The sequence below is a fragment of the Thunnus thynnus genome, chromosome 5 (genome assembly GCF_963924715.1).
Source record: "Thunnus thynnus chromosome 5, fThuThy2.1, whole genome shotgun sequence".
In the NCBI taxonomy this organism is placed as follows: Eukaryota; Metazoa; Chordata; class Actinopteri; order Scombriformes; family Scombridae; genus Thunnus; species Thunnus thynnus.
This window is the reverse complement of record NC_089521.1, coordinates 20511232-20522183: the sequence shown is the minus strand read 5'-3', so window position 1 is coordinate 20522183 and position 10952 is coordinate 20511232. Positions and strand designations below refer to the sequence as shown.

General features: G+C 39.3%; 1 protein-coding gene across 2 annotated transcripts; it reads left to right on the top strand.

Annotated features, from left to right (window-relative positions):
* Positions 1 to 1667: 1667 nt before the first annotated feature.
* pidd1 (p53-induced death domain protein 1) lies at positions 1668 to 10398 on the top strand. Of its 2 annotated transcripts, XR_010928415.1 has the most exons (16): positions 1668 to 3010; positions 3219 to 3632; positions 3758 to 3910; positions 4037 to 4088; positions 4205 to 4406; positions 4614 to 4763; positions 4881 to 5054; positions 5138 to 5285; positions 5675 to 5810; positions 5908 to 6058; positions 6146 to 6269; positions 6441 to 6556; positions 7095 to 7202; positions 7524 to 7720; positions 9071 to 9660; positions 9709 to 10398. XR_010928415.1 is itself a non-coding variant. In XM_067589942.1 (15 exons), exons 1-15 carry the CDS (start codon positions 2353 to 2355, stop codon positions 9303 to 9305), a joined length of 3018 nt encoding a protein of 1005 aa, XP_067446043.1. In that variant the 5' UTR covers positions 1668 to 2352; the 3' UTR covers positions 9306 to 10398. The 2 variants fall into 2 exon arrangements, 1 of the variants encoding a protein (XP_067446043.1); XM_067589942.1 differs by having other exon boundaries at positions 9071 to 10398.
* Positions 10399 to 10952: the final 554 nt, after the last annotated feature.

Genomic DNA, 10952 nt, shown 5'->3' with positions numbered 1-10952 from the left:
TTGTAAGAACAATTTTTATTAAAGAAAAAATTGTGGTTATGTACAAAGACTGAAAACGTGATGGTATTCTGGCTGAACTTCAAGACTCTGTGACTCAAAAGTTTGAAATGTGTCTGACCAAGAGATGACATTTGCACTGGGAGGTTTTTCTGAGGAGAAATTTGTTATTGTTCCCAAGTAGCTCATTGAACAACACTTGGCCTTTGGCACAGTGTATCTGAACCATATGCAACTGTATACTTCTACTTCTACCACAATATTTACCTGACAGATAAATGTTACTGGTCACATTGCAGATTCAGATTTTACTCACAATATAACAACAAATAAAATGTGATGCATCACTATAGATTAAACTATCCAGCATTATACAAGAATTAAGTTAAGTTAAGTCAATTTAAATACATTGTGCTAATATAACCTCTCTTTCAGTCTTCATTTTTAAGCAAAAATTTGAATGCAGGACTTTTACAGTATTTTTACAGTGTGGTATTAATAGTTTTTCTTAAGAAAAAACTTTTGAGTATTTCTTCTACCACTGCCAATACTGACATTTAGTTAGAGAAAGGGTGAAAATAAAGCAAGACAGAGTTTGTCTGAGGCCTCCAAATCACTAAATCAGCCCCTGATCTGAATCAAACCAGTTCCTTTCTCCATGATTAAATGGTTTCCATAACAGAGATGAACTTTTGACACAATTTTTTCACCAATATGCAATGGAGTTTTTACTAATGGGTCATGAATGTGCCACAGTCACTGGTGAAAGAACTGAGATCTTTTTCTCATGTGAAACTGGCAAGTAAGTGTCCTGCATAAAAGTACATGTAGAAGAAAAATGTACTTAAAGTGAAAAGGGCTCATTAGGCACCAGAATGGCCTTTGTCAGAGGATTATAATATGTTATAGAATTATTATTACTGGTAATACTATAACAGGTTGACATGAAACTATTGAGTTGTAAAGATGTGTTGCATGCTATAAGCTGATATGTTTTGTGTGTAAAATCTTTACCTGTGAAGTATCTAGTGACTATAGCTGTCAAAGAAGTGTAGTGGAGTAAAAAAGTACCCCTGACACCCTGTTGAGTAGAACATAGTAGTATAAAGTATGTAAAATCAAAATACTCCAGCAAACTACATGTATCTTAAAAATGTACTTTAGTACTTGTTCTTACATTCCACCACTGAGCACAGTTATGAGATTAAAAAAGACTAATTATGTCATGACTTCATACTGTTATTCTATAGAAGACTTGTGATATATCAATTTAAACTCCCTTAAGTACATTTTATAAAGTAAGCCCTTCACCTGTAAATAACCCTGTAAAAGAAAAAGCAGTTAAACTTTGCCATAAAATGACATGTTATAAAAATCAAAATAAATAAAATAATGATATTTCTTCATGTTTCCTTCAGTCTTTGTATCATGAATTATTAGTTAAATAAAAAAGACAGATTATGGTGCAGGATATAATATTTATTCAAAAACTGATATTTGGCTTACACTGTTAACATTTATTTTTTTTACTTTACTTGAATTACTATGCAAGTAATTTATGTATTTAAAAAAAACACTAATATTTTTTGTTTTTATTTTATTTATTTATTTGTTTGTTTGTTTATTAAAAAAAACAAAAACAGTACCACAACAGCTAGCAGAGGACACTGAACAGCGTCTCCCGGTGGCCGAACACGTGCTCACATCGAGGGCTCACGTTGACACACAACTGTCCCGCCCTGAGTTGAAACTTTGGCGGCGCATTCACTGGGGCGCTCGGTTTTTTTCACAGCAACAGCCGAAGAGGCGGGGCCCCCCTTCTTTTGAAACGAGAAAGAGATTTAGTCTCCTCCCGCTTCCCGCCGGTAGACGCTGTACACAAAAACGAACGAGAAACTGTGACGCAAAGCCTTTTCTTTGAAAACATTGTCGGAGTTGAGGAAGTAAGTGAGCAGAGTGAGATGGAGACAGGGCAGGCTGGAGAAATAGGTTAACGTTACACATTATTGACACAGTAACGTTTCATTAGCCCGTAAAGTAACAGTAATAACGGATAATTAAAGGTCACTAACGTCGCTGTAAGGGTCATCAGATGTGTAATTTTAGCTAACATTAACGTCAATATGGTGAAGCTATTAGCTAGCTTCTTTGTTACGCCAAATTCAAGCAGGAAACATGTCTAACAACATATTCGTCGCTTCTCATGACAGTTATTTATCTCTGTGTGACTTTAATGACAGTGGACATGTCCAAACGTGTTCTGCGTTCGTACACATCATGCAGAAAGAAAACCTGGGGTCAGTACTGGACCTGTTGGCTACTGATAGCCGTCTAGTGTAATAAACTGTGGTTTGAATGGAGAGAAGCAGCGAGGAAGGGACAGCTCCTGATGAAGAGGATGGAGACCAGGCAGCCAGATGGATTATGACGCCAGACAGGTCGGAGGATGAAGGGGTGGAAGTGACACCTGCATGTAACCCATCAAAGACCGCATCCCAAGGTGGAGGACCAGACCTTTCTAGGAACATTTTGGCTATTAGGCCCTGGGAAGGACTTGTATACCAGGATCAGGAGGAACCAGAGAGAAAGACTGGACCAAATATATCAAGAGGTGTGATGTCTGAAGGTGGAGGGGAGGTGGTGGAGCCAGAGAGAGATGCTCCTTCTGTGTCTCCCTTCAGCCTCACAGACACCTGTGCTCCTTCCATATCAAGCCTCTCTTCCTACTCCTCCACCCATCATCATGCCAATTTTTCATCATCCTCATCTTCCTTGTCTCTGACGCCACCCCTGCCTCCTTCTGTGGAGCTGTCAGCTGTGTTGACTGATACCAAGCTGACCCTGGATGTGTACCAGGGAGGAGCAGCTGCACTGCCGCTGCTTTGGGGGTCCATTCCAGGGCAGCTGAAGGGCCTCCAGTACCTGAGACTGGGCTCTGAGGATAAACCAGGGCTGGATGGTGCACTGGATGTCCTACCTCATCTGACACAGCTGTGCTCACTGGCAATTAGAGGTACGCCCCCCCCATTTAATGTGGTGTCAGGTGTTTGTTAGCCCACAATTAGTTAATGGCTTTTTTGTATTTTTTGTTAGTCATGACAAAACTACTATACAAAAGATAGCAAATACTGTGTTAATACATTCTGATCTAAGTGTCACTCTCTGTTTTTTCTTTTACTCCTACATCTCTGCTTCTAACTGCGCCTTTTTTCTCATTTAAGGACACTGTTTTTATGACTCACAAGGTGACCCCTTGCCTGGCCTCCTCACTACTTTGCCCACATCTATTTCCTCCCTTTCTCTTCTGGTGCACCTGGATCTCTCCTTCAACCAGCTCTCTTTCCTGCCACCCTGCCTGCTCAGCTTGCCTATGCTGTCCTCCTTGCTACTCTGCCACAACCGCCTCTCAGCTTTGCCCCCTGATATAGGCCAGCTGTCCACCCTCACCTACCTCTCCCTCCTGGGGAACCAGCTGGTCTCTCTTCCCCCAAGTCTGGGTCAGCTGAAAGCGCTACAGACATTGGATATTTCATATAACCACCTCCAGCATCTACCTGATGAAATTGGTTATCTAGGAGAGCTTGTTAAGCTGGAATTGTCCCATAACAAGCTGAAGCAGCTACCAGAGACCATGGGTAAGGGTGTAAGGGTGAGTGGGTGTGCCCTGTGAAATATGTCCACATTTTGACTTAATATTTTGATTTAAGGGAAATTAAAAAAAAAAAAAAAAAAGTATAAACCTGTCATCTTTGTTGCACAGGCTCTCTCCTCTCTCTCAGGGAGCTTGTCATCTACAGCAATAACCTCCGCCTGATCCCACATTGTCTGAACAAACTGCCTCTGCTGAAAATAGACGTTCGTGACAATCCTTTGGGAAAACCTCCAACCCCTCCTCCTCTCCCTCCTACATCTGGTAAGCAGGGGAAAAGGGGCTTCAAATTGATTAGTGCTAAAATAATTTCACTGTATTGTCATCGGTTACATGCTGTTAGCATATATACTTTCAGTTACATAACTTTTTAAACTTCTTTCTTACCAGATCAAGCAGAAACAAATATTCCAGAGTTGCACCTCGGATTCAATCAGCACAGGTACAGTGTCACTCTCAGCATGGAAATGTTTTCTAAATCTTTGTAGTACTCTTTGTCATTTAAAGTGTTTCTGACTTGATTAAGATTATAGATGTCATCCTCCTTTTGCTCCTCAGTTTCTGTGTTTCGTCTGCTGGGTGTCATGTGTTTCTCCCAGGGGGGGCTGAGCTGCTGTTCCCCCCAGGGTGCCTGGAGAAAACCAAAAGACTGGAGTGGGTGGAGAGAAGGCCAGAAAGGAAGTGGGTGTGGCTGGAGGAGCATGACATTTTACTGAGTCGTCCGCTGGAACTGCGTCCCCATGGAATTACATTTCTGAAGGTACATTGAATGTAATTTGTTTATTTACAACATCTGTTTAAAGTAACAACCTAGTTTCTTTTAAATCACTATTGTGAAACCTGTAATTAAAAGATGCAGTATTGTGAACTTGGCATATTTTGTTCATCGTAGGTTATTCTTCTTCCATCTTGTGATCGTGTTATGATTGTGTGAGGTAATTGTACTTCAACTTTGACATCTTTGCAGCCAGTGGAGGTGTGTGTGCCATACCATCGGACAAAAAGAAGGGAGGTGGTTGTGCGGAAGTTTGATGGACAGTCATGGAGCACTCTGTCCACTGTTTTGAAGAGAGGAAGTGAGAGCCATAGCAGTCACCCGGGAGGACGACCAGCCAGGGTAAAAGATTATTATTACAGTTGTATTTAAAGGTTTTTTATTTTTTTGGTTGCACAAATTGTAACACTAGCAATTAAGTTTGTGCTGAAAATAAATCACCCCTTGGTATACCTGTAGCTGGCCTGCTGCTCAGTGAACCAGTTCTCCTGGTTTATGGCAGTGTCCCGTCCAGTGAAGGATAGCTGCTCCGTTACACCAGCTGGAGCCCTTTTGGTGTCTACCTCTGACCCTGGAATCAAGCTTCATTTCCCTCCAGACTCCACCGTTCAGACCCGCGCTATAACTTTACAGGTAGGCACAATGAGTAGCATCATCAGTGTTGTCTGTGTGGTATCGGTGGTCTACAAGGCTGTGGGATGTCTCTCTACCTGCAGGTGCTGCAGGTGTCTGTGTCGGAGGTACAGGCACTGTGTGGGGATCCTCAGGCCAGCGTCAGCCCTCTCCTCTGCCTCTCCCAAATTCCAAACATACATTTCCTGCAGCCTATCAAAGTTCAGGTCCCTCTGCCATCTGGAGTCACAGGTACAATATGCACATGTTTATAACCAAATGTATTAGCATATAGTATAGAGCTGCCACTATAGGTATTAATCGATAGACAGAAAATTAATTGGCAACTATTTTGATATTCGAGTAGTTTTCAAGCAAAAATGCCAAACATTTGATGATTTTAGCTTCTTAAATTTGAATTTTTTTTTACTTTTCCTTGTCTTAACATTATAGTAAATTGAATATCTTTGGGTTTTAGACTGTTGGTTTAGCAAAACAAGACAGTTTTCTGATGTTTTATAGACCAAGTGATTATCAATTAATAGAGAAAATAATCTGCAGATTAATCAATAATGAAAATAATTGTATAATAATTGCAATTGCATTGCCCTAATTTATTTACATGTCTGGTGCTTCTGCAGGCCACACAGTTGATAAGTCCTGTTTGCATCTGCTACATGGAGACCCCACTGCCCAAACCTGGACTGACATCACGTCCCAAGTGTCTCTCTATGTCACCCATTTATATGCTATTTTCTACATTACGCATTTCTCCTGGTAAGTTTTCTATAATATATTCTCATGATGTACGTTCAATATAAATATATATTATACACTGTAGTCTCACAGCTTTGCATTCTGCACACCATCACAGGTACTGGCTGTGGTACACCACTCAGCGCTGTGTTAGTGGGGTGGTTAGAAAGGTGTATCAAAAGCTAAAACAGTTTAAAGTCCAGTTCTTCGTCCTCCAGCGGAAAACTGATCCTTCACAAGTCCTGCTACAGTGTTTACCTGCTAACAAGGTTTGTAATTCTCCTCTCCGTGCAGTAACAAAATGGCATTGTAACGTTTATGAATGCTAAACAATGATTGTGATGGCTTCTGTCCAGGTGGAAGTCAGAGTGCAGTCTTTGGCAGAGCAATATGAAGGACCTCAGCCTTCAGACGTGTGTGACCTGCTTGAAGGAGAGCAGTTCTTCGCCGGGTTTGAGAGGGGATTAGATATCAACGCAGGTCTGAAGTCCTCTTTGAGACTCTATCTTAAATAAACATTTTTTTCTCTGCTCCCTTTCCTTCCAAGGTCTTGTGATGTGCTGTTGCATAATAATTACCTTATGTAAAGATATATTCAACAGATGGCTATTTGTAATAAGTCTTGAAATGATATTTTTCCTGCTTTCACAGACAGACCAGACTGTGTGGGAGGAAGACTGCGTTTTGAATTTTACTCCAGCCTTAAGAATCTGAAGGAAGTGTACATCTCTCCAGCTCAGGGACAGAAGGGGCCTGTGAGGGGACAAGTAAGACAGATATTGCAGTCAACAGACAATGGCTAGTGAATGTTCAAATTTTAACAGCCAATCAATAGATTACCGTTGTTTTGGCTGGTGAGTGAAGCAAATTTACCAGCCACTTGCATATTTTACCAGCATTTGGCTGGTGGGTGGTGCTAATTTTGTGCGCAGCATCTAACATTTCCACAGTACATACTAGCACATATGGTGCAAGGGCAACATGACCTCACCTACGGTATATTTTAACAAACAATATTTGAGCAGACTGCACTTATCAGCCATCTACATACAGTACATTTTACACTTAGTGACCAGAACAATGGAAACCCTTGTACATGTACTTGTTTTGTTTGTCCATATGTGTAATATATTTGGAGAAAAAATGTCTAAAAAAATCAAAAGTGTTTGTCTCCAATAAAAAAAACTGAACCTTATAGCAAAGGTAGTTATTATTTGTATAACATTGTATGAATGTTGTTGTCGTTTCATCCCATGAATCAAGCTGTAAATTCTCCTGAGAATATGCTCTGCACCCCGGTTACAGGTGTCTTTTTATAGAGGGGAGATTCCCAGCAATCTGCCAGAGGAAGTGGCGAGAAAGAGGAAGGGGCACGACAGCCAGTGGCTTGCAACTTTACCGCTTCGACTTCCTGTCAGTTGAAGAGAAGTTGAAGAAAACATTATCTTTTTCATCTTATTTCATATGATAAAATATATATTTCTGCATTTGTGGATAGTATATGAATTAGTAGGAAGATGTTTTGTCTTAAAATTTTGCATGGTATCATTATAATATTAGATTATCTGCACATTGGTTAGAAATAGAAATAAGAAAAATATATACAATGTTCCTCCCATACACAGGATTACGTAATTTCTAGACTACATGCTTATTTCTCGCAGTTAGAGTAACATAAACATTGCTTACGTGCATGCGTCTTCTTCTGTTAACATTTTGCCGCTTTTCTCGTAGGCTCTAAACTCAGAGAACAATTACATCATGGAGGAGGTCACGTATCCTCCTCTGAACCTGGGTGACCCTGAGAGCGGCTACCTGACAGAAGCCAACCTGCTGTCCATCTCTCTGCAGATCGGACAGGACTGGCGCGTTATTGGCATCAATCTTGGCTTAAGCTACACGGAGCTGGACCGCATTCAATACAAGCACAGGTATGACAAACATGTCATGTTCAGGCAAAATTGCTCAACTGAATCCAACAATACTCTTAATTCACAGGTTGTGATATTTTTTTAACATGCTATCATAAACATGTTCTCTGATTTCATGATCTATATTCAGTACTTATATATTCATTTTAAGACCAAGAGAAAGCACCAAACTGCCAACATTTAATACTATAAATGTAAAAAAACGCATTATTACGAGATACATATTTCCTTGTATCTCCTGATATATTTAGTTTCTTTGTAAACTTGATTGTTTGAGCACTTAATTTGAGCAAAACATAAGTTTTTAAAGAATTTAAGGAGTTAGGTACACATTCATAGGAAAGTAGAGCTTCATTTTAATGCAACAATAAAAATAAACCTAATATAGAATCCCATTACCTGAACCTGACCTTCTTAATCTAGATTTTAGTTAAAAATGGAATAAAATGTGTAATCCTGCAAAAGAGATTGAAATGTAAATTTTCAGTTTAAAGCATCTCTGGGTGAGCGAATGACGTAATCAGTGCGTGCATACGTGTGTTAGCACGGCCAAAGCCTCTGAGGGGACGAGATGGAGTGAGATGTAATGTGACTGAAGGAAGACAGCAGCGGGAGAGAAATGGTAGAGAATTTTGATTGTTTTAATCTGCACTGTCAGCCATCACTAAGCCATCTGGGACACTGCAGGAGATTACATACAGACTGATGCTCATCTGGCCCTCCCCCTGCTCCTCATGTTCAGAAAACCTCATGCTCATGACGCATCCCGGAGGCGGACAGCAGGAGAATAAAGCAGTATGTGATGGCATACATGCATCTTGTGTAGGCGGTATTGTGCGTATGGTTGTGATGTAGGAATGCACATAAATAGAAATGCAGCTGAGATTTATAATGAATATTTGAGGGATTGTTCCCAATAACTATTTTCCTTAGGAAACAGGTGGTGCACAGACTAAATCTGAGATTTCACGCACACGCAGTACATGGTTTATCCTTCAACTGCATAGAGATTCTTATAAAAGCAACAAGTTTATTGTTTTAGTATATTTTATAGTGTGTTCTCAAGGTACAACATCTAAAAAGTGATTTTATCTTACAGTGGAACTAAAACATACAGTACTGTCATGTTCATAAGTTGCTGCTACTGAGCGAGTATCAGAACAACAGATGCTCCTGCTCATGGTCACAGCTGGTTATTGTAATTAAAATAGTTATTGGAAGAATATAATCTTGTGGTGATGTGAGACATGCTGATATCTACTCCAGTTATTTAACCAGCTTTTGGTGGCTCAGTGCAGCCAGTAACAGATGATGTAAAATATCTTTTGTATGTTCTGCTCCTCTCACCAGGGACAATCTGGGAGCACTGGTGCTGGACATGCTGTTCCATTGGGCCCGTGGACAAAGCAATGCAGGTCCAGGAGCTGTGTCGAGGCTGGTGGCTGCCATGGTAGAGAGCGGCAGGAGAGACCTGGCAGATGAGATTGAGGACATTGTCAATTTAGGAAGAAGAAAGTACACAGAGTCACTGAGAAGAGTGGGACTGGAAGCAGAGAGCCCCTCCCTCGGTGAAACACAGCAGTAGATAAGCTCACGCTGGGTGCAGATGGCTGACTTACACTTGAGTAACCGGTTTGTTTACAGTGTGCCCATCATCTCATCCTGCTGTCTAAACAACTCCTCCTGTCCTGGAGTACAAAATGTTTGTTTTCTTCCACAATCATAATAACCAGTTATCAGCTGGTGGCACCTTTTACTGAACCTGCAGAAGAACAGGCAAAATGGATGAACTGCTTGAAGATAATATTTAAATAATAAAATATTAAATAAATATTTAAAAAAAAAAAAATCCTCACTTTCCACTTTTAAAAAACTCTCAATATGCAAAGCAATTCTATAAAAGCGAATTTCCACCCAAGAAAAGGAAAAAAAAACCCAAAGTTATGTGTGACAAAAAGAAATTACTCAGAAAAAATCAAAATTATGAGATACTATGTCACAATTATAAAATTGTGAATTCAAATTTGGAGATTTTAAATTAAAATTACAAGAATCTAAGTCACAATTTTGGCATACTAAGTCAAAATTTATATATTTAGTCAAAACTACAAAATACTGAGTCAACATTTTGACTTACTAAGTAAAAATTATGAGATACTGAGTAAAAATGAATAAATCAAAAGTAGCTCAAAATTTTGACTCTAACTTAAAATTTTGATGTAGTATCATAATTTTCTCGATATAATTTTGATTTAGTAAAATCAAAATTTTAAGTTAGTATCTCCTTATTTTGACTTTGTATCTGATCAATTTGAATATCTCATTATTGTACCACAAGTATCTTTATTTTCATCATTCTTAAATTTTCATGTATTTTTCTTTTCTTTTTTTGTCAGAAATGCACTTCCCTCATATATTTCACTGTTAGCTGTTACCAGGACAGAGCTGAGAGGCAGAACAAACACTGGGAACTGTGGGACTGTCTCACAGGTCTGAATGACGTACAGAAAGTGCAAGCGGAGGCCATTTTTATGGTTGATTGAATTTCTTCTTTGTGTGCCTTTTGGTAACCGAGCCAACCTGTTCAGCTGCTGCACAATTTAAGTGACATCTCAGAAAACAAGACTTTTTAATGTATGAATTTCCATAATTTTTAGTAAAACTATGATATAAAGAAATGTGTGTCAGCTTTCTTCTTTTTTTAAAACTTTTTGCTTGGGGTCCTGTAGTGAGTCATTGGTTGTTTTAGTGCTGCATGCTCCCCTAATATTTCAACTCTGGCCTTTTTTCTATTTTGGTGTTGTTTTTTTTCTTTTATTAACAAAAGGATAATATACAGACATTCAGGTAAACAAGAGGAGCACATACAGATCAAATTTAAATGACACAAATACGTATTAAGAACATTAAGTGAAAATATTAAAAGACAATTATCTTAATCCGGCCACTTTATTAGGAACACCTGTGCAATCTAATGTAATCCAGTACAACAGCTCTGCCATAAATTCTACATTTACGAAGCTTATACATTTTCAGTTTTTGTTGACAGAAAGGTGATAATTCTACTTTATGTTTATTGTTGAGGTCGTAGTGGGTGGTGGCGTACAAGGGTGCATTACACCGAATGGTGTTCCTTATATTTTGGCCCCCTCATTTACGTTAATGGCGTGGACAAAATATTAGGAACACCATTCAAGTGACAATGTCAACAAAAACTGAGAATGTGTAAGCT